At 37.2% G+C, this 23514-nt stretch overlaps 1 protein-coding gene across 1 annotated transcript; it reads right to left on the bottom strand.

Annotated features, from left to right (window-relative positions):
- Window positions 1-4128: 4128 nt before the first annotated feature.
- Window positions 4129-23208, bottom strand: LOC107680100 (transforming growth factor beta-1-like). The gene is made up of 7 exons (XM_016475866.1): window positions 21276-23208; window positions 13591-13854; window positions 11203-11289; window positions 10950-11097; window positions 9987-10137; window positions 6113-6223; window positions 4129-5857 (listed from the first exon to the last, which is right to left on the bottom strand). The coding sequence occupies exons 1-7, from the start codon at window positions 21598-21600 to the stop codon at window positions 5810-5812; spliced, it is 1134 nt and encodes a 377-aa protein (XP_016331352.1). The 5' UTR covers window positions 21601-23208; the 3' UTR covers window positions 4129-5809.
- Between the last annotated feature and the right edge of the window lie 306 nt (window positions 23209-23514).

The following is a 23514-nucleotide window of genomic DNA, read 5'->3' as shown; positions in this document are numbered from 1 at the left end:
TTTTAGTTTTAGTATAACATTATAATACCATTCACATTTTTATCATCTTTTTTTTTATAATTTAAAGAAGAAAACAATACGATGTACTGTATATATGACATTTGAGGCTTAATACTATAGAAAAGCACTAAGAGTTTTTCAGTAAGGTTTTTCAGTTAGAGTGTTTTCAGCTTGTTTATTTTCATATAAAAATACGGCATGCAGTTGCATCAAACAATGGTATAAACATCATTCAATGTAAATTGTGATAATCGTAATTAATAACCGCAATTACAATTTCAAGGGAATAATCGACAATTATGATTTTTGTCATAATCGTGCAGCCCTAATGGGAATGCTTATTTTAGTTGAGCATATTAAATGAAATAAAATCCCAAAAATAAAAATTATCTTTTTTTACTCACCCTTAATGTCTTCCCAAATGTATATGACATTCTTTTTTCAGGTTCCCTCCAAGCTAACACTTCAAAAACCACACAAAGTGAAAATGACAGTAATCCATGTGAAACCAACTGATGAATCAATGTTTTCCAAAGCGAAACGATCGGTGTGTGTGAGAAAAATACTAATATTTTAAAAGTTTTAAACTACAAACCATCTGATGTAGTGCTTCACAACACTCGTGAACCCACTTATGAGAGTTTTTCGTTTCGGGTGGAGTATCCCTTTAACTTAAAGGTGCAGTAGGAGATCTTGGAAAATGCAAACTTTAGCCTGATAGCACTGAAAGCAAACGTCCCACCCTCCCTGCAATCACCATCCAAAGCCACACCCCCTGAACGCATATACGCTGACAGACCACAATACCAGATACAACATTACAATAGGCTACATCAGCGGTTCCCAATTACAGTCCTCGCACCCTCCTGCTCTGCACATTTCATATGTATCTCTTATCATGTGCGACGTTTGTTCTATTCAACCATAAGTGCCCTGGGAAGTGTACATCACCGGATATTCCACCATGATTCCAGTTCGAAGCGAGCTTATATGTTCCATACAAAGGGCATTAAAGTGTGCGAGACGTGAATTTAAATAGTATTTATTTACAGAGGTATATTATGTCACACATCACACTTCTCTAGTAAGTTTCGTCTGTGTGTGAAGACGCTGCACAGCGCAAATCCGTGAATGAATGTCCCGAAGTGAAGTAAACTTCAGCGGATTTCCCCTGCTTCCCTTGCGCGAGGACTGGAATTGGGAACCACTGGGCTACATCATGTGTCATTCACCGGTGAGAAAACTTTAGTTTTACAGTTAACTAAACAGTTAGCAAAAGTACTACAATACCATGAAGGAAGATCGGCTTGTTGATGTTTGTCTGCCATTCTTGCTCTGTCTGCACAGCGTGCGTGAATGTGCTGATGACGTATCCTGTCTGCGCGAACAGGGTGCGCAGAGGTATGCAAATACACATGTTGACAGGCAGGTAGGAAAGCCAATTAAAATGCTCGGACCGAGCGTTTTGATTGGACAAACATTTCTTGGTCCTACACCTTCCACAGAATATATAAATACATAAAAAAAATACATTTAGACCACTTAACTTAATGATTGCTATCGGGATGTGAAGAGACTTTCAACCAGCATAACAAAAAATGTTTCTGAAGACAATCACCTATTGCACCTTTAAGGCAAGTCATTTCACTCAGCGGCCATCTTTGAAATGCCTCTCTGGCAATCATTTCAATCATGCAAGTACAGCTCCTAACTCTTTGAAACAAAACAAATCAAATTCTCCAAAGCTGTTCGCCAAACTTAAATTTCATATTTGTAAACACAAATTCAATCTGACAACAACTGTCTCGTAAATGTTGTTTCTTATGCTCAAATAGCATTAAAAAGCTTATTTTTCAGGCTAGACGAGCCAATGTGCATGTGCGCGACAGTTGAGAGCTGCAGTGATGTAGTGCCTTTATCGATTAACGATTGGTTCAGTCATTTCATCAAGCCAGTGAATGTGCTTGGGAAACACTGAGATTAAGGCTGCGTCCATCCTTAAAATTTCAAAGACAGCAGTAAGAACAAGGTCAGCCTGCAGACATTAGAGACAACAAAGCTACAGTCCGGCAGAGGGCGAAAACATCTATCCACTGACAGGGATGACCGCCAACTCATTAAAACAACCATAAGATGACATCAAGTGACCTACAAAAAGAATGGCAAATGGCAGCTGGGGTGAAGTGCATGGCAAAGATGGTTCGAAACAGGCTCCTAGGGGCAGGGCAAAGCTACAAAAAAATAAAAAAACTCATCAATGAGAAGCAAAGAAGAGCCAGGTTGATTTTTGCAAAACACCATAAGGATTGGACCTGATGAGTCCAATCTTCAGCTTTGCCCAAACCTGGTCGTCTAATAGTTAGACAGAGACCTGGAGAGGCCTACAAGCCACAGTGTCTCACACACACTGTGAAATTTGGTGGAGGATCGGTGATGATCTGGGGTACTTCAGTAAGACTTGAATCAGGCAGGACAATGCTCTGTGCCACACAGCCAGGTCAATCAAGGTGTGGATGGAGGACCACCAGGTCAAGACCCTGTCATAGGCAGCCCAATCTTTAGACCTGAACCCCATTGAAAACCTCTGGAATGTGATCAAGAGGAAGCTGGATGGTCACAAGCCATCAAACAAAGCCGAGCTGCTTGAATTTTTGCACCAGGAGTGTTAGACTATAAAGTCACCCAACAGCAATGTGAAAGACTGGTGAAGAGCATGCCAAGACACATGAAAGTTGTGATTGAAAATCAGAGTTTTTCACCAAATATTGATTTCTGAAATGCGGAGTTCTGGTATGAAACTCTAGATGGCACAGTCCGATAGGTATAACTCAATCTGACCAAATTACATCATTATCACATGACACAGCTGATTGGTTCTCTCCTGTATCGGTAGCCAATGAGCTCGCTGCTCAACATTCAAAAATATGACTAGTGCTTGCTGTAACAGTTTGCAGCATGCTTCAGAAACCCTCCACCTTCCCCAGCTCCACCTGTATAGATCTGCTACGAGGTGATTAATGTATGCTATATGAGGGTTATTTCATGTATGTTATATTTGCAGCAGCAGTATTTCTTACATGCTCACAGCAGCATATTGTGGATGCATTGGCAGCAAGTCTCAGTACTTGCTCTGCCGCAGCAGCAGCAGCAGCGTAGCAGATCTATTCCGCCAAGACCAAATACATTAACATTGTCATGTACATTACCATGCCAATCCCTCCGAGAGTAGTCATGACAGAACTCTTTCTAAGTTAAAACATGTGCTGTTCAAAAATGAATATGAACTTGTTTTCTTTGCATTATTTGAGGTCTGAAAATGCTTCATCTTTTTTTGTTATTTTGACCAGTTGTCATTTTCTGCAAATAAATGTTTTAAATGACAATATGTTTATTTTGAATTTTGGGAAATGTTGTCAGTAGTTTATAGAATGAAATAAAACAATGTTTATTTTACTCAAACACATACCTATAAATATTAAAACCAGAGGAACCTTTAATTTGGCAGTGGTCTCTTAAATGTTTCCAGAGCTGTATGTCAAAAGATCAAGGAAAATTTGATATGCCATGACCCCGTTAAAACTTGTATTATATGAACATATAATAACATACAATATAATAAAATAATATATGTATGTGATAACATACATATATTATAAAACATATATTAGATATTAAAAATGCTGATATGAAGATATGCCCTTTTCCTATAATTATATTTTTAATATGAATATTTTTATACACTAATAAATTATATGTATATATATATATTTTTTTTTTAAGTACAGTTGTTTGTAAAGCACAATTTGCTGTAGAAAAGGAGCTGTAACTCCATTACTCCACCTACAGTAGGCCCACTTGTATTTAACACTAATATATACAGCTTATGTAGACTTCTAAACTGATTGAAACTGCTTTTTTTGTTGTTGCCAAACTGCTTTGTAAAGGCTAAATGTGGGAATGTTATATAACTAAATGTGTTCATGTGTTTCAAACATTCCCCTTTCTCCTCTAGTTAACGTCTGGACAGGATTCTTTACTGTACTACAGTATTTCATGTAGTACAGTACATTATTTCACAGTACAGTATTTGAATTTGTGCATAACAATCTGTCTTTCCGTTAGATATTGTGGACTGAATTGTGAGTTTTGTTTATTGAAACAATTAATGTGTCACAATGGCATAAAATAAGTGCAAAAAAGGAAATGTAATTATATAATAAAACACTGCATGGATGTGAAATGTTTGTCAAAGGAATTCTGTAGCAATTTAAAAATGTCAAAGTATAACAAAGAGGACAGTATCTACAAAGGGCGGTAGTTGTACAGTAACTAGCCAGTATTTTTCAGTGAAGAGTGACACTGCATTCATTTTGCAAACAGTGTATTCTCAGGCGTGTTGTCTTTAAACTAATACACAGAACACAATTCTCATTACTCAACACCGCCGATGTCAAACAGGGCAGAGAAAAACATGAAGCCTCTATAAATATACACACTAATGTTCCTCATGAAGATGTCAGCACAAGGCCAACACAGCTGAACACCACACAACAAACATACACACGCATAGATACAGACTCGCTAACACAAACACATCACTTGCACAAACATGGCTGAAATTTCACCGCAGAAAAAAACATAATAAAGTACATTTTGCAAGAAAATTAAGCTTGTTTTTAGGAGCAGATTCTTTGCATTTTGACAAATGAGCACATTCTTGTTAGCGTAATAAAAACGATTCATTAATTTAATAATTTAATATACTTATTTACAGATCATGTATGTATTTGTTGTACTGTCTGTCCCTTTACTGTAAAACAATAATAACTGAATTGAATAGATACATTACGAATTGTGACACAGGAAATCACACAATGCAAACAATCTTAATGGTCCTAAAAATAAGATTCACCTTCTTTGTGAGAAATAATTTTATTTCATAAATGTGAAATGTGTCCCAGACATGTTTTGCTGAGATTGACCAATGCATTCCTTTAGCAAAGCTGTATGTATTTTTGAGAACTAACAAACCCTGACAACAGGAGGACCTGAAGAGGCAGACATTTTCCCGTGACACTCAGTAGTGTGCAATATGAAGTTTGAAATGTTCACCATTCAATCCTATTCCTCTAGTGTTCCACTCAGACCCTGTTCACAGAAACAGGCTTCAGAGCACAGCTGTGCATGACAATAAAACCTACATAAAAAAAATATATATATAAAGCAGTGACCCATGCTCCAATCCCATTAGCTTTCTTGTAAGTCTCATACTGCACGTCATAAGCCTTCGCTTCCATCGTTTAGTGCAAACACTTCTCTTTTATGTGTTTACGTTTAATTGAAATGTTCCTTGGACATGATTTCCTTGATCAGTTCAGCACCATTAGAAATCTTCATTGTACATTTGGCATGCAATGCTACGCGGCTGCCTTCATGGTACAATCAAATTATGAACTTAGAAGGCACAATAAATTAATGGGAATTAATAATGTAAATAAACATTTTAAAAAAAGATAACAAAGCATATACTTGGTTTAATATTGAGCTTGCTTTAACGAAATGTCTTTGTGTGCCATTGTAGAGGGGCATCGCTGAGAAAGTCTGATAGTTTCTTTTTCCCTCTTTCCACTTTTGCCCAACTGTCCCTTCTCCTTTCTCCTGTCCACGTCTGTTGTCTCAGCTCCTGATTTTCCTTCCCACTGAGACTTTACGTCTATCTCTCTGTGCATTTGCTTACTTATCGTCCAGAGAGAAACAAAGCCACGGAGCACTTCTGAAGATAACATAACGTTGTGCAGTCAGATGAACTCTAACTGCACTTGCAGCTCCTCACCACTATGTTGGACAACTGCTCCACCTAGAAACAGAGCCAAGACAAAATGACTCATTCACATTAATTCATTCAGGCGAAAATGACCATTTTAAGAGACTGGGGAGATACAGATATTTTTTTGTGCATAACATGAAGTACTTTCCATTGCTCTCACTCCAAAGAACACACTATTTGTGCCTTGCCTGCCTTAAAAGTACATTGACACCAGCTCTGGGATATCTATTAGCCTATATGCAGGAAGCTGAGAAGCAATTAAAATAGTCAGAAAGAGGCATTTACCTTGTGTTGTCTTCCCACGTAGAACAGAATCGGCAGAGGGTCGAGGACTGCAGGTACGCAGCATGGCTGAGCCGATGCACCAGGGTTGTGGTGTTTGTACAAGGCTAATATCTATGAGACACAAATACACATACCATTTGATACCGCAATGAAACAGTGAAGCACTGCAAAACAAGTGTTCACAAGAGCAAACTGTTATGTGATCTCACACTGAAATGCATTGAGACCGCTGAACCCTGATCAAATATAGAGCATAGAGTGATTTGCGCATGATAACGGATGGCTGAAAGTTACATTATGGTGTATTTTAATCATGAGTTTAGTTGTGTACTTGGTAGAATATTTGAATGTAAAAAAATGGTAAACAGTGTAAAATTGCACCATGATACACTGGTGTAACACTCATTAGAAAAGATAGACAGTTTAAATTGTGTGCATGAATTTATTCTGTTAATCGGATTCACTTAAATATTAAAATATTCATTATTCAAATTATACAATTTCTTATAATCCCCTGCTAACTATTGCTCTTTAAGAATTTACAATGTAGTGACCAAAATAACATTCATAAATGACAAAATTATCCTAAATTGTAGCTCAAATTAGCAGTCCAAAGTTTCCAGCTCTGGACACTCTTGGCATTCTCTCAAACAACTTCATGGAGTGCATCTTTATGGCTTTTTAAACAGTATTGATGCATGTTGACTGCTTTTCTGTCACTATCTAGTCCAACTTGCGCAAATCTTAAAACTATTTATATTTCTATACAAAAATCATTAAAAAAATGTAAGCAAAATACTTTATATCAAATAGATTTTACAATAATATGAATCAATGCTAAACATGTATGTCAAGATAACTTTTCAAAATACACTGAACAAAATTATAAATGCAACACTTTTGTTTTTGCCCCATTTTTCATGAGCTGAACTCAAAGATCTAAGACTTTTTCTATGTACACAAAAGGCCTATTTCTCTCAAATATTGTTCACAAATCTGTCTAAATCTGTGTTAGTGAGCGCTTCTCCTTCGCTGAGATAATCCATCCACCTCACAGGTGTGGCATATCAAGATGCTGATTAGACAGCATGATTATTGCACAGGTGTGCCTTAGGTTGGCCACAATAAAAGGCCACTCTTAAATAGTTACATGTGGTCTGCGGTTGTGAGGCCGGTTGGATGTACTGCCAAATTCTCTGAAACGCCTTTGGAGACAGCTTATGGTACAGAAATTAACATTCAATTCACGGGCAACAGCTGTGGTGGACATTCCTGCAGTCAGCATGCCAATTGCATGCTCCCTCAAAACTTGTGACATCTGTGGCATTGTGCTGTGTGATAAAACTGCACATTTTAGAGTGGCCTTTTATTGTGGCCAGCCTAAGGCACACCTGTGCAATAATCATGCTGTCTAATCAGCATCTTGATATGCCACACCTGTGAGGTGGATGGATTATCTCGGCGAAGGAGAAGTGCTCACTAACACAGATTTAGACAGATTTGTGAACAATATTTGAGAGAAATAGGCCTTTTGTGTACATAGAAAAAGTCTTAGATTTGAGTTCAGCTCATGAAAAATGGGGGCAAAAACAAGTGTTGCGTTTATAATTTTGTTCAGTGTAGAATTTCATAACCTCAGTTGACCATACTGTACAGCATGTGTCACAAAGTTAGAATTAATAACATGCCTGACTTTAGGAATCCATTTATCTATCCTGGGATGTCACTTTCAATCTTTAACTCTGCCAAATAATGTCAAAAGTTTCCCTAGATTATGAAAATCCTCCTCATTGACTCATCAGATGTGAGATGTTGGTTTGGTGAAAGACTGTAGTACTCAGTTCAGGACGAGTATGGCAGCATTCTGTAAGCGTTCTAAAGGCAAACTGTATGTCTATTTAATTGTTTGTGTTTTGTTAAGTCAAGTGACCTTTATTTATATAGTACTTTAAACAACATGTTTTGATGCAAAAATAATTCAGTTCAGCTGTAAAGCAGCTCAAAAAAAGACAAACATAAAGAGTCATTATTCAGATCAATTTGATTACACTTTGATTCACAGTGTCGTTTTGTCCACCCTATTACTTATATGCAGTCGTTGCACTGATCTTGCCTTCTAAGTACCTCACATGTCCATCTGGATACTATCTGCATTGTAAATGAACTAAAGTACTGCACTGCTGTGCAGGAGAAAGTTTACCCAAAAAGGAAAATCCTGTCATCATATACTTTCCCTCATGCATTTCCAAACCTGTATCCGTTTTTTTTTATTCTTCCATAGAACACAAAGAAATATATTCTGTGAAATGTTTCAGTGTTTTTGCCCATACAATGAAAGTGGATTTTTTTTTTACCTCCATATTATGGGCATAAAAAAAAAACGTATTGTGAATTCTTAAAACTGGTGAAATTTGAAGCTTGCATAGGTACAACTCAAAAAGCTAAAAAGAGAAACATCACTGTTATAATTCAAGATGTAATGACATAAAATGTATGACATTTCAGCCCTGGGGGTAACTAGTCATTCAAACCTTGTTTTTGCCAACTTTTGCACTTCTTCTCTATCCTCCGCAAATGCCCCTCTGGATAATACAGTACCTCTGCATTGAAAATGAACTAATGTACTGTACACAGCCACAGGTGCAACACTGTTATTATATAGATTCCAACTCAAAGAAATCTGTCATCCGTTTCTTAGGATGGTGTTGTGTATCCTTGCTCAAGAAATGACAAGAACCAACCAGAGCAAAGCAAATATTGCATGCAGAAAATTTAAGGCCGCATTTACACTGCAGTTCTTGATGCCCAATTCCACTTTCTGGACTGTAGCCGATTTTTTTCTGATGACTAGCTTATATTTTCTTTTAAAAGTGACCTATATCCGATATCTGCATTTACACTATACACTTGGCAAAACAATCCATGGTTGGGGGAGAAATCGATTTAACCTGCGGTCTAAAAAACTTGAGAGCAGCTACGTATGAGGTGTTTTTTGGAGGTTATAGTGCTTTCAAGAATGATCATGTGACTTTTACGCATGCCAAGTTAGCTGTAAATGAAAAAAAATAAATAAAAAATTTCCATTGCAGTTTTGCTAAATATTTATTTTTCGCATTGCCTGAAAAACCACTTCATGTGAGCGCAAAAACTTTTTTGCGATATATGGGAGTTTTTGCGAAATTGACATGTTTCCAATAGGCATATTTTCAATTTCAATTTGTGCAATTTGAAGGGTAACAGAATCGCGACTAGTGTAAAAGTAGCCCAATTCCACTGGACTTGGCTGTGGACTTGGCAACATTGCCCGGAAAAGCGTCCACCACAGATGACGTCATTCGCCACCTTCGCTTTTTCAATGATGTACGATTAATGGGAATATCCGATCAGTGCGCTTACATGGCAGATGCAAATGCACATATCGAATTCATATCAGATTTATTTCCACATATGAATAAGGCCTGAAAGTGATCCGAGAATATTGGAATCCATGTGCTTTTTTCCTGCATACACGTTCGTAGGTCATTCGATCTGTGCCACATGGGAGGAAAAAAACAAAACAAAACTGAAGTGGGTCACTTGAACCATGTAATCTAAATGCGGCCTAAATGTGATGTTTTTTTGTACTAAATTGTAAACAGATTAGAAATAGTGCATCCCAAATCATGTTCAAAATATTAACCCATAAAGGTTCTGGGAAAATGTTCCTGTGTGTGATTTTAGGCTAATATTGGAATACGCCTTTGTCCAGGTGAAGAAAACCAGCAAGGAGCATGTTCAGGCATACTGTAGCTTTTGTTACGCAGTCACTGGTGAAGTACATGCTTTTAAATACATACAGTGTCAGCTTCACTGGTCAAATGGGACAGCACCCTACCTGAGAGTATTTGTTCTCAGCATTCCAGATGTAGGTACAGGAGCCCATGCAGTAGTTGGCAAAGTATCCCTTCGGCTTGTGGATCCACTTCCAACCCAGATCTTTCCGAAAGTCAATGTAAAGCTTCCGCATACAGCAGGTCTCAGTTTTTCTGCCAGAGAATGTTGGGAAAGAGTGAGTCTATTTATCTTATTGTGTGTTCAGTGGTGCCTACTTGCATTAAATTTTTACACCTCAGTTTTAGATATAGAAATACTTGATGGTGAATCACTGAATTACAGCTGCCCTATTCATTTTTTTTCCCTGCTGGAATTTCCATGCATAATTTTATTTATCGTCTTTGTCTTTTTTTTCTGATTTATTTCTGTGCTGCAGTCCACCAAAAATATGCCAAAGCTCCATCTTGGTGAGTGCTTACTTAAATGCAATCAGTTATGTCTTAGGTGAACATTAATAGTTGGGAAAGTAATCGAATGCTATTGACAGCAGCCTAATAAACCTGACAATCAGGTATAACAATCAATGTATATTTAATAATGTATTACATCATTCAATTTCTGTAAGGTAGGCTATTATTTTTAGTAGGCTAAATTATTTAATTTGTATCTTTTTTCTATTAAATTTGTCATATTGTTTGTAATTTTTTTTATTTTATTATTATTATTATTATTATTATTATTTTAATCTAACAGTGAAACTGCTATGAAAGAACAGATTAAGGGGTCAGGGGTCATTTTTGAGTTTTTATGAATGCACTGACAGGGGCCGCCTGACAAAGTTGTGCTTAGGACCCCCAGAAGTCCAGAACCAGCACTGCCAATCAGAATCAAGAATTTAACAATGTCACAATATAAAGGATATTCAAATTTGGTCCAAATGAGAAGAGTATAAGTATGTTATCTGTACTCCTATACTGTATCTATAAACAAAACATAACAAGTGAAAGAGAGCAAACAGACTCACTCATCACAAGTTTCATCTGTGCCAACAGCTCGCTTCCTGCGAGCGGATGCAAGGGATTTGCCATTAGAAGGCAAAGATAAAGCCAGAATATAAGGCTTTGCCATCATCTCTGCCAGACCAGCAGTGTCACCTCTCTGCTTGTCTAGTCCTGAAAATACACACATACAGTACACAGAGAAAAAGATTATATCAGTTTGGATTCTTTTGGCATACATTTCCAGCACTATGTTTCAGATTATTGAGATTATCGTACCTGATATACTGAAGAGGAATTTATCAGTACTTTGCTGGTCTGTTTTACAGCCACAGTATAACCTCAGCTCTAAACTTTCTTCCTCTTCTGTTAAACACACACAAGTTTATTTGGGTTTTGCACTGTATAAGCCATTTAACACATGCACTAACATCAAAGATAGAAATAAATGAGCACATAAAAATGGGTCACATACTAATCAAGTCCATTCAGAATGAATAATATAGTTGTTTCAGACAGTTTTAATCTTTAAAATCAGTCAGCCAGTTAATCTTTTAAATGAAGGAAAGGAAGCTAACAGTCCTTACTTATAGGCACATAGTTTAGCTTTCCAAATTTACTACACTTCTGTGAATGGTGGCCATAGTTTAACCGTGGTATGTAAGACTGTAGTCACATATGAATACATAATTCTGGATTATAATGGTTAAATTAAAGTAACCCTGACTACTTTTCTGTTTTTGAACTTTTGCACCTTTATTAGACATGACAGTAGGAGACAGGAAATGATTAATCTCAGTCTCAGACGTCAGAAAGCCCACACTCTGTTACCTAACTGTCTGATGCATATGGCACACTAAAATGAAGACACTTTCTCAAAGTCTAAATCTAATTGGCTGACTTTTACAGGATTTCAGGGAGACTGGTATGTGTCTATCTTTAACAGTCTGCCAAGAAACAAAGCTGTTTTTCAGAACAGTCTTCCAAAAGACAAGTTCCAGAACTGCAATAATAAGCACTTCAGAGGAGCAAGTAAAAAAAAAATCTTTAACTTCTTAACCCTTTTTAAACATAGATGTAAAAATGCGCTCTCTGAACTTAAACCTTAAACTGTTGTAATTGAATGCTTTGGAATACAGACCTAAGGTTGGTCTCTTTTTAAAGAAGATTATTGGTGAGGTGAAAGATATAACGTGTAAAAACTTTATAAAAGTTTAGGTTTACTATAAAGAAAATATACTTTATTTTGTATGTTATATAAAATAAATACTACACAAAATATTTTGGAATCTAAAACTAATAAAAAGTAAAAGCCATATGTCTTACTAAGTTATGCTCCAAATTTGAAGTTGATATCACAAAAATCTAAAAATTAGATTTTGGTTAGGTGCTATACCAAAATAGCCACTGGCTGACACCTAAACTCCACTGAATTTTTTGTATGCATTTTCCTGTCACAAATGTATACATTTCTGTTACAATATTACTAATATTAAAATAAATAAATAAACAACCCACAAAATATGAAACATTGAGATTCAGACCTTTCCAACAATATGTTTAGTAAAGATTAGAAAGTTTTGATTATAAAATATTATAGCAAATTTTGTAATATGACACTTGACATCGCCCACTAGGGGGAGGAGCCCAAAAATATAATATAATATAGCGTTTCCATGGTAAAGCAAAATCCAATTTCAAAACAGTTTTCACAGGATGCATTTTGAGAGTTTAATCTTTCAAATGGCAACTAATTACTAATATATGTGATGGAGAAAAGGCAATATAAAAAGAGAGCCAAGCAGTTAACAGGTTAAAAGACATTTAAAAGTTTTGTGAAAATTACTTATTTGAAAGTGGCTGCCCACAAAGTTATGACTCTGATTAACTACAATATTTGTAATTCCCTGAATAAACATACTAAAATTGCCAAAGTTACTGCTAGAGTTTTACATTTTCTGAATGTAAGTGGTGTTTGTTTGTGCAAAAATTGTTTGTTATAATTATAGAGTTCTGGAAAAAGCCCACCCACAAATCATGACATTATGAATAAGATTGTGCTGTTCCTTCAATAATTTTTATGCGCCAGATCCAAACACTTATAAGTAAAGTAACAGTACACCTCCCAATAGAGTTTCAAGAATTATTCAGGTCTGTTGCACAAAGAATGCAAAATTAATTATATGCCAACATTTAATGCTTAGTGTTACAGATTTATTCAAATCCTAATCATAAGTATGCGAAATAGTAATAATAATGCTTTAGCAAACACTACTAATAAAACAGATTTGCTCACTTGCCTAACATATATTTTAGTACAAGCAACATTTCATCCAAATTCATAATATTGCAAAGCCTCTAGTTCCTTGTTTATTAAGTATAACATGTACCATCATGATTATTATGCTCTTTTAAGTACTGTGGTCTGCATGTTCTTATTTGTTCTCATTTCAGCGCCAATAACAGAATACTGCATTATTGTCTCACTGAGGTTTTGGGTTATCACAACATTAAGTAGATGCCCGAGAAAAGGTAGACTGTTTTAACCAAACAGATTATGTGGAACATAATTTGGGAATACATTCTTATGAGCACATCTCAAATACACTCATCAATCGCAATTGGGAAACTACAGCTGATGTTAGCTGAATGCTGCCATGACCTTACCTGAACCCTGCAGCCATTCTATCATCGTCTGTTTAACGTCAAACGAGAGCCAACGATTGGACAAATCCTTGGAGACAAAGCGAGTGCCCAGATATCGAGCCTGATCGCCCGTTCCACGATACAGCTCCAGCCTCTGCTCCTGGTCCATTGTAGGATTCTTAATCCGAAGCCGTAACTCGGCTTGAGACAGCAGCCGGTGGTCTGGAATAGTCTGCTTCATCTCTGACACGTTAAAAGTCATCTGATGCTTTGTGCCATTCTGAGCTAGAGAGAAAGTGAGAGACAGAAAGATTCACGGTTATTTTAAAGCTCAGACAACAGATCACTCTTTTGTCAAATTAACCATTAATGCACAAAAGAACCAAAGTTTGCCAAATCTGAGCCAAATCTTTGAAAGATATTTAGAGTTTTGTTCGAGGCACTAAATAAACTAGGTAGCTATCCATAAGCAGAATTGCATGTTCGGCTTTGTTTTGACTTGTTGTGAATTGATCAGTATTTATTGGACTGTAATTTGTTGCTTTTTATGTCAGTCAGATGGCAGTTCCTGGCCTTTATAATACAGGCAAGACAGTATTTGTGTTGTATGGCTTAATGAGGCTTATGCTACCCTTGCCTGTATTTTGGCTGTAGCTGTGTAATTTAAAGAGAAAGCTATCATTAACCTGTGTTCAGGGTTGCTATAACTGGTTTTGCTGATGTTCAACATGGGGAGGAGGCCTATGGTGTGGGATGAGTTACCTCAGTCTCATTGTGTTTACGGCCACTGATAAGCCAGCCATCTACTACTGGCTAAACGTCAGCTCTACCTTGATTTTTCAACCTGCTGGATAGACTTCAACTCTTCTAGCACCTAATGCCGGTGTGACGTATCCCAATCTTCTAGCAAAAGAAGCTAAAGGCCAGTTGCATAAACATAGCCACTATATTAAGACTGTGTCTTACTTACTGTTTGACCAACTAGCGGTTACCCAAGTCTTTCTTTTCAAATTTGAATGATACCAATTTATTATTAAAACACAATTTACCATTTAAAAATAAAATGATACCAATACGTCCAAGTGTCAGCTGCTTAGAATAGTCTTAAAAGTTAGTCATCTATTTGTTTTTTTATACAAGACTGGTCATAACTTTGTAAACTCAGTTACATAAAAAGGTAGATTGGTCTAATTTGAATCTGAAAATGAAGACTGATTACCGCAAACTTGTTTTTTAGACACGGTCTTAAAGGGATAGTTCACCCCAAAATGAAAATGTGATGTTTATCTGCTTACCCCCAGGGCATCCAAGATAAAGGTGACTTTGTTTCTTCAGTAGAACACAAACGAAGATTTTTAACTCAAACCGTTGCAGTCTGTCAGTCATATAATGTAAGTGAATGGGAATCACGGCTTTAAGAGTCAAAAAAACATACACAAAACCAAATTAAACCCTGCGGCTTGTGACGATACATTGATGTGTAAAGACACGAAACGATCGGTCTGTGCAAGAAACTGAACAGTATTTATATCGTTTTTTTACCTCTGATGAACTGCAGTGTCTGAACTGTCATGAGCACGTTCTCAACAGCCGGCGCGTGACGCGTCTTCTTCTTCTTCTTGCTTTAAGACGGATCACAGACTTATAAGTGCATTACCGCCACCTATCTCTCAAATGGACCATTGACACTCTATCTACAATCTCAATTAGGAGTGTCAATGGTCCATTTGAGGGATTAATTTGGTTTTGTTTGTGTATGTTTTTTTGACTCTCAAAGCCGTGATTCCCATTCACTTCCATTATAAGACTGACAGACTGCAACGGTTTGTGTTAAACATCTTCGTTTGTGTTCTACTGAAGAAACAAAGTCACCTACATCTAAGCAGATAAACATCAAATTTTCATTTTTGGGTGAGCTATCCCTTTAATATAGTGGCTATGTTTATGCAACTGGTCCCAGTATTGATGAAAAAAAAGACTATCAATCCAATAATATCAATCCACAGCTGTGACTTTGAATCCAGCCTGGAATGATAAATCCCACCGTGTTCGTTGAATCGGCCAGATGAGACTGAGCCTGGGTGATTACCGCTCTCGCTGTGGGTTTTGTTTTTCTGGGGTTTAAAAGACACTTAATATTCAGTATACTGCATTATTGATTTGACTGCACTGACACTATTGGATGAGAATGAAATTTGAACTAATTTGAGCTGGATGATGACACTGTTATCTTCTGTTGAGCTGCTTTATTGATTAATTGCCTTTGTTTTATAATTGATGATTTTTAATTTTTTGTCAGTGAACTAAATTGAAACAATAATGAACTGACGCCAGCTGAATAATGACACTATTGTCTTCCGTAGAGCTGCTTACTGAATTATTTATATAATTGATTAACTTTACACAGTTACTGAACTGACTTGAACTGAATAATGACATTTGAATTTCTCACATTGGATGAAGGTTGCATCATTGATTCTGTTATTTTCCTATATATTACTGTGAAGCTGCTTTGACACAATTTGTATAGTATAAAGTGCTATAGAAACATAGGTGACTTGACTAGACTTGCCAGTAGTTTATTACTTGGGGTTTAATTAAAATATAATAACTGTACGAATCTGATTTAGCAAACACTACTAATTACACACACATCAGACGGAAAACTTAAAAGAGACCACGCTGAATGAAACATCCATCACTCTTCCATGATTAGTAGAGTATATTAAAGCAATGCTATCATTGTATTCAGTGTGTTTAAATAAAACTTAAGAAGAAGGAATAACTGGATGATTTATTTAGATAGCTTGTAGGGATACATTTTAATTAGTTTGGCACTAACTCCGCTGTATGTAGCTGCTACCGGGATCAGTTTAACCAGTTCAGTCTTGATACATGAGATCAGTCACACCATCCAGTGTTACATTCAGAGCACTATGTACGGCTACTGTGGAATTTTATAGCTCTAGAAAATGGAATGGCTATATTTATTAGATATTTACTCTACTGTATTTCAATGTGCAGAATCCTGCAGTTATTTATTTTTTTATTTATTTACTTGACTTAAATGTCCATTGTCCCAGGCAACTGATTTCCAACATACTGCAATATACAGTGCTAGTGTCTCTCATATAACTCCACTCTCTTTTTCTTCCCATATAATAAATGATCTTCAAATCAGTATTTCATGTCTATTTACATATTTATTTTTAGTAATTTTGCAGCTATATTTCACACGTTATGCAGGAAACCAACTACACCAACTCTACACATGACATTAAAACAAGACATTATTTTTGACATTTAAAGCTTGACATTTAAATGCAAAGTTTGTCAGAGAGGGGACTTCCTGCGTTGGAGCTCAGCGTCGTGACAGTCGGAGAGCAGATGATGGCATGATTGAGATCTTTTTTTTTTCTTTTTTTTTTTTTAGAGTGAAATGAATCACTCTAAAAATCACCAAAAAATAAGCAATGTACTGTAGTATTTGTTGTATTGTCTTAATAAATAACCACATGGTAAAACATCCCAACCCGTTCTCATCAGTCTGTGTATAATTAACAGTAATGTGAGAGTACTATATATATAATTTATCTTCTTTTCTTGTGGTTTTGGGTTGAAATGTGACCCACATGCTTTCATAAGATTTATCCAATAGCTATAATGATTTTTTTTTTCTCATTAGCTTGTACATGTTGGACATGTTCTATTCACTGTTGAGGGATATATCACATTGATTTGGAAACTATTTTATAATGGGTCCCATGCATCAATACCTGTGGTCATATATAAAAGGTGTCAAGGACTGAAGGTACAGCTCTTTGTTGATGGTGTATGGTGGATCAGATGAGGGTGGAGAGGGATTTCTGTGTGTGTTTATGCAGGCTGGCGCTCAGGTAAACCCAGGACAGCTGTCCTAACAGGCACTGAGACAGGCCTATCATTAGTAATGGGTGCAACCAGATTCCAGCAGGTTTAAAAATCTGCCTCTACAAAACACACGCTTTACACTCCTCTCCTCTTACTATCGCCATCCATAGAATCATAGCTCTCTGCGTCCTCGACTATCTGTGCTGCTCCTATCACATTGAGACATGACACACTTTCCCGGCAGATGAGCACAATCTTTGACATGTGATAACATGAAATGAAAAATAGCACACATGCAGTAGAACAGACTGATTGGCCTGAAGAAGGACATGGAAACTTGGGCATTGCTGCAGGGCATAGCTGTAAATTGAGAACTCTTGATTTGACAGCGTAATTTATGAATACACAACTGCACAGTCAACAATATCTTTTTCTTCATATCTTTCATCTACCTTCAACTAACAGATACTATTGAGTCTAGCAAGCCATAAGGTACAAATAAATGTTCCAAATCAAATACAATGTGGCAAAATCGGCATTGTAGCAAGTTAAACATCTATGCTACTGAACGAAAACATAATGGAAAGAACCCTGAACACCACATTAGACAATGACAGCAATCCTACAAAAACAAGTCTGTAATCCTGAAAAATATTTCAACACACTCTCATTCCTAAAAGTAGGGATTCTATTTCAAAATGGACAAGGCTAAGCACATGATGTTTTTCTATCTGTGTTCAACAAGGATTACAAGAGGATTGTTCTGCTTTCTTTCTTAAAAGTATTGCAACAATAAAAATCCACAATATAAATGATTATTGGTGTTTCCTAAGGCAAGCATAGTTATGTATACTATTAGAACAAACCTTGATCTTTAATATATTTTTTCACATACAGGCTGGAATACATTACATCACTTTTGCCCAGTTTTTTGCCCCGATTTACAGTCTGGACAAGCTGATGCTAGTTGCCAAAAGTCAGTCTGCAAGTTTGAGTTGACAGATTTCATAGATTTTATTTTTCTTTACCTTCAGACTATGATTCCATCCAGATATCAAAACCTGTGTTGGAGAAATTTACTTTGAAAGTAATGCATTGCAATATTACGCTACTCCATAAAAAAAGTAACTAATTGCGCTACTTAGTTATTTTTATGAAAAGTGATGCATTACATTACTTTTGCATTACTTTTTGTCACCTGGGCTGTGCTTGCCTCCTTTTTTTTAATATCAGAAACCCAAAGGTTATATTTTTGGAACCTGCAAAGGCTCTTTCACACCAAAAGTGAAATTATTAGCCTCAGGCTGAAGGAAATTCCTCACTGCCAATCTCTGTCAACACAGAGACCGGAGAGGTGTCAGTGAATGAATGGAAAAACAAAACCTGTGTTATTTAGTTGAAAAAGTATTTTGTTGTAAATTCAAAAGTAATGCAGTACTTTACCAGTTACTTGAAAAAGTAATCTGATTACATTCCTTGTAATGCATTACACGCAACACTGATCAAAACATGTTTGATATTTTGATCTGATTTTAGAAAACATATTGTTTTCATTTGTCACATGTTTCTATGTCAGTTTACTGAGTTTGAAATGACTTGAAAAGTCTGGTAGTGAGTGATCCTCAGCCATTTAGTGTGCGATGCCCAGTTTTTCCTCTCTGTAATTCATAAAGTCGGCAAGCGTATGATGCCTAGTGTTTTAAAATCGGTTTAGATTTTAGAGGTTGTGTAGTGTATTCCAGCCTTAACTCACACAACACCGTTTATGCAACAGACATGAATTATACCTCAAGTCATGCAATTTTGCTTGAAACCACCTAGCAACAGTTTAGCAACCACATAGTAATGTTCTAAAAACTTTGAAACTCAATAAAACACCCAGGAAACCACACACTACACCCTAGCACTGGGGCCGTGATATTTGCTTGGTTTAAGCATGGGGTAACCATAACCTCACAGCCTACTAATACTCTAATGAGCGTTAGTTAATATGTAGATGCAAAGTAAAAAAAAAATTTAACGTGGATTATCAAAATGTAGTGTAAACACAGATTTCTTCAGCAAATGTAAAAATCTAATTATACATTTACATTTGAGGCTCCAGCCTTGGAATTGCTTCACATACTGTCCACCAGTTAATTCTTGTGTAACGTAGTCTTGCAAAAGTAAGCAATTTCTACAGTACTACAGACTGTAAATACTGAGCGTGGGAGGCCTTGCACTTGCATCAGGACTTATTTATTAAAATGTATTCCACCTTAAACAAATGTAAGAAGCCTTACACAAACACAAGAACATAAAGAGGACTTTTGTCCCATGACGGAAACCGCAAAAGGGGGAATTCAACATTGCTATTTGGGACTATTTCCTCTAAATCTTAATCACACTCAGAAACAAGCAACCCCCTCTGCTGTCAAATGGGCCTGTCAAAAATAGAGCAAAAAGACAGAACCAGTGAGAGACACAAAATAGACGTCTCAGTTACAGGAAAGCCCCTAACCCCAGAGAAATACACAAAAAAAAAAAACAGAATTAGTGAGAAGGACAGCGGATCTGACTCGTCTACCCTTATCAACAGTTTCTCTTTGTCCTTGGTTTTCATCCTTCGAGCAAGCCCCATCTCCACGGAGGTCTTTATTCACCGCGCGCATCGGATCACAGGCCTGATGTTTATGTCTGAAGTGTTTGAAGTGGTAAAATGAGGTAAAGAGTGTAAAGAGCAAGAACTTGTTGTTAAGGATTTGAGTTTAACACAATGAAACCAACAGCAAAAACAACTAGGCTATTAAAATACCACAGATAGTCTGAGGGCAACGATGAAATGGGATGAAATGCTGCCTAGCTCCCCTAGCGGCTGCATGAGGGGATCTGGAGTGAATGCATGAGGGGTTTTTAGGGGAACACGTAACACAAAGCTATGAGATCACGATTCATCACATACGAGTTGTTACAGCATTAAGAGAACCTAACATTAATTATCTGAACTGGACATGTTGGTCTGCTTTTCACAGAGCTATAGAAACAAGACTCGTGATACTTGAATGACACTAATATTTAAGTAAAGAATAATATATAAAAGAAATAAAAGATTCAACCTTTGTAATGACTGGATGACTGTATATTTCACTTAATTAAATGCCTACTTGCCAAATCAGCATATGCGTTACATTTATGTAAATGAACTATACTGTCACAAGAAGTTAAAACACATATGAAACCTATTAGAAATTAACAATTTTATAGCCCATATAAATATGTATGTTCATGTACTGTATGTGTGATTTATTTGTGGACATATATGTCATGCTGATGTATATATCCTAAAATCATCAATACATGTTGATGTTATATAAGTAAATCTAAAAGATAGACATTAAAAAGTAAACATACAGATTTGTTTTAATAAAGATGCATATACACACATTATATATATATATATATATATATATATACAGTATATATATAATATTTCTGCATATAATATTACATAACAATTTTCATCTTATTTATATCATCTTATAGGTAACATATGGCAGAGTCACTCTTGATATAGGGCAATATTTGTCATATTTTACATTTCCATATAAGTAAATAAATGACGTAATTTTGGTGTGAGTTCACCTTATTTAACTATGTAAAATAAACTAAAATGAAATGAGAGACATGAGACTAGCACAGACATGCAGAAAATCGTTGCCTAGGAAATAGATAAATTCTACAGCTGTCAATTATAATTATAGTTATAAAGTGATTGTTATATAAAAATATTTCACCGCAGAATGCTGACATAAATAAGACATGATGTTAAATTGTCTCTAAAGATGGACACTTCTTACCTTGCCGGATAACGAACTTGTGCACCTCCTTGCCAAAGTAATCTTCATCTTCAGCCTGCACAGAAACGGGCTTCATCTTCATTTCTTCACTCAGTTCAACAGTGCTGTTGTACAGAGAAATCATGGTATCTGGGATCTTCTGTCCATCACCGTCTATCTCCGATTCAGGCTCTTTGGCCATGCGCAGTTTGCTGAGGATTTGACCGCGGATGGCCTCTATCCGTTTCTTCTTCACCACCTCCAGGTCCAGAGTTTTGCACGTGGACATGCTTTCCGTTCTAGCCACCATGCACAGGGCCGTCAGTACCAAACAAAGCAACCTCATGGTGCCAAATCTGAGAGCAAACTGTCTTTAGGTAAGGAGAGAGAGGCTCACCAAGAGTCTGTGATTGATGCAGAGCGTTTGGATCAAACAGACACGGCAGTGTTGTTATTATGGAGGTGATGCTACCCGATGATGATTCTGGAAAGCACCTTGAATAATGAAGCCAACAGAACAGCTGATATCTAATAAGGGAAATTCCTGATGCCTCACCTGTTTCAGAGGTCCATCCAGGTGCAGGTTGGCCAAATGGAACAACAACTCTCCCACATAAACAAGCTTAGATGCACACAAAGACCTGAACGCCGCCAAGCACTGACATGCACTTTTACATATGCGTCCAAGCATAAGTTTCAGTAAAAAATTCCCAAACACTAGCTTTTCTCCTATCGGCACAACTTTATCGCAGGCTCACTGCTGGCAGTCGCACACAGAAATGCTTGTGTGAGTCCATGCGTCTGGACTGACTCTTTTTCTCTCCTCTGGTCTTGGATAGTTCCCGCTGTGAAAACACGCAGAGGTCCAGATACAATGACACGTCTGTAAGCGTGTTTGCTCACTAACTTTCCTCTCTGCTCACAGCTTTCCACCCCTCTGAGCTTCTCTGGTCTTGATGCTCCAGACGATGTTTTGTCATCTCACACGAAAACCACTAAAGAAGCCCTGTTAACTATTGGGCTACACCAGACAACCCCATCCAGCTGCATCCTGCATTGAGACAAAGGGACGTGTCCAGCTTTAAGATTTCCTCAAAAGTTTGCTTTTACAACATTAGGTTTACGGAATTTTCCGGAAGCATTCAGACAATCCGATAACAGTAATGGTGACTTGCAGAGTTTGAAAGTTCTTCATTTAACATGCCAACCTTGTGTTAGAAAAAACCCTGCTTTTAAGGCTCTGTAAAGCACTTAAAAAACATAGTCAAGAAGTTCAGTCAAGTTTGAATAACTCTGTACAGAGCAAAGACTTCTCAAGTTATCAGTCAAAAGAAGTAACAGTGTTTTGTAGAAGACTTTTTAAGGGCTACAACCTCGTTTTCTCTTCAAACAAGCTTTTCCCACTACAAAGACAAGTGGAAAGATCCATTGACACGGCTAACCAAACACACTGGTCCCCCCACCACCCCGACACACACTCACACACATTTCACTGAGAGGAATTGAAAGGAAAACAGATCCTCTGGAAAATACCCTGACCAGTGATGTAATGTGTCAGGAAAATCAAACTAACCACGTCCAACCCACGAGTCTCGAGTGACAGATGGAGTAAACAAAACGAGTGAAACAAATGAACTGTTCATGAGTAGCCAGGCAGTAAACGTGTGAACCGCAGCAGTGACAGCCAATGTCCTTTTCCCTTCCCGTCTTGCCTTTGTTCTTTTCTGTTTGTCCACTTTTATGCCTTTTGACCTCAGTCTAGAGTAAAAAAAAGTCCTTCAGACCCTCCTTCTCTCTCATACAGCACTCTTTTTATTAGCTCCCTCTTGTAACGCACTCCCTCTCCTCGCTTGTCAGAGCTTGCTGGTGACCAAATGATTTGTGAGAGCTTTACGTTCCAATAACTTCTCTATCCCACTCGAGCTCACTCACTCGCTCTCCTTTAGGGTTGCTGTTGCTTCACTAGAGCCGAAAGCTCTCCGCCCAGGAAATGAGGCTAACAGACTCTCTGAAATCTGTTGCTCACACAGCACTTCTCTTATACTGGCCAGGAAGCCCTTAGCAGCTTCTGGAAGACACACACACACACACGCACACACACACACACACTGTGACCTGGATGCTACCAGCTGAGCCCATACTGCTAAGAGCCTGCTGTGTCTGAGATCTCCCCAGACGCTCAGCTTGCTTCCGCTGAGGACAGCAAGAGCGCGAGCAGGTGGTCTGCACTGGCTCGGGCCCGCGGCTTTCTTTCACCCCA

This window comes from Sinocyclocheilus anshuiensis, unplaced genomic scaffold (genome assembly GCF_001515605.1).
Source record: "Sinocyclocheilus anshuiensis isolate Anshui unplaced genomic scaffold, SAMN03320099.WGS_v1.1 scaffold853, whole genome shotgun sequence".
Classification (NCBI taxonomy): Eukaryota; Metazoa; Chordata; class Actinopteri; order Cypriniformes; family Cyprinidae; genus Sinocyclocheilus; species Sinocyclocheilus anshuiensis.
This window is presented reverse-complemented; position numbering and strand designations above follow the sequence as displayed.

What these genes read in the sequence shown, in the direction of transcription:
- LOC107680100 (XM_016475866.1), bottom strand. Translation starts at nt 21,600, where the DNA reads ATGAGGTTGCTTTGTTTGGTACTGACGGCCCTGTGCATGGTGGCTAGA. An exon ending in AGAATGGCTGCAGGGTTCAG is followed by an intron (nt 11,290 to 13,590) that starts GTAAGGTCATGG and finishes TGTGTTTAACAG; the next exon opens with AAGAGGAAGAAAGTTTAGAG. An exon ending in ACGTGGGAAGACAACACAAG is followed by an intron (nt 5,858 to 6,112) that starts GTAAATGCCTCT and finishes CTCTGTTTCTAG; the next exon opens with GTGGAGCAGTTGTCCAACAT.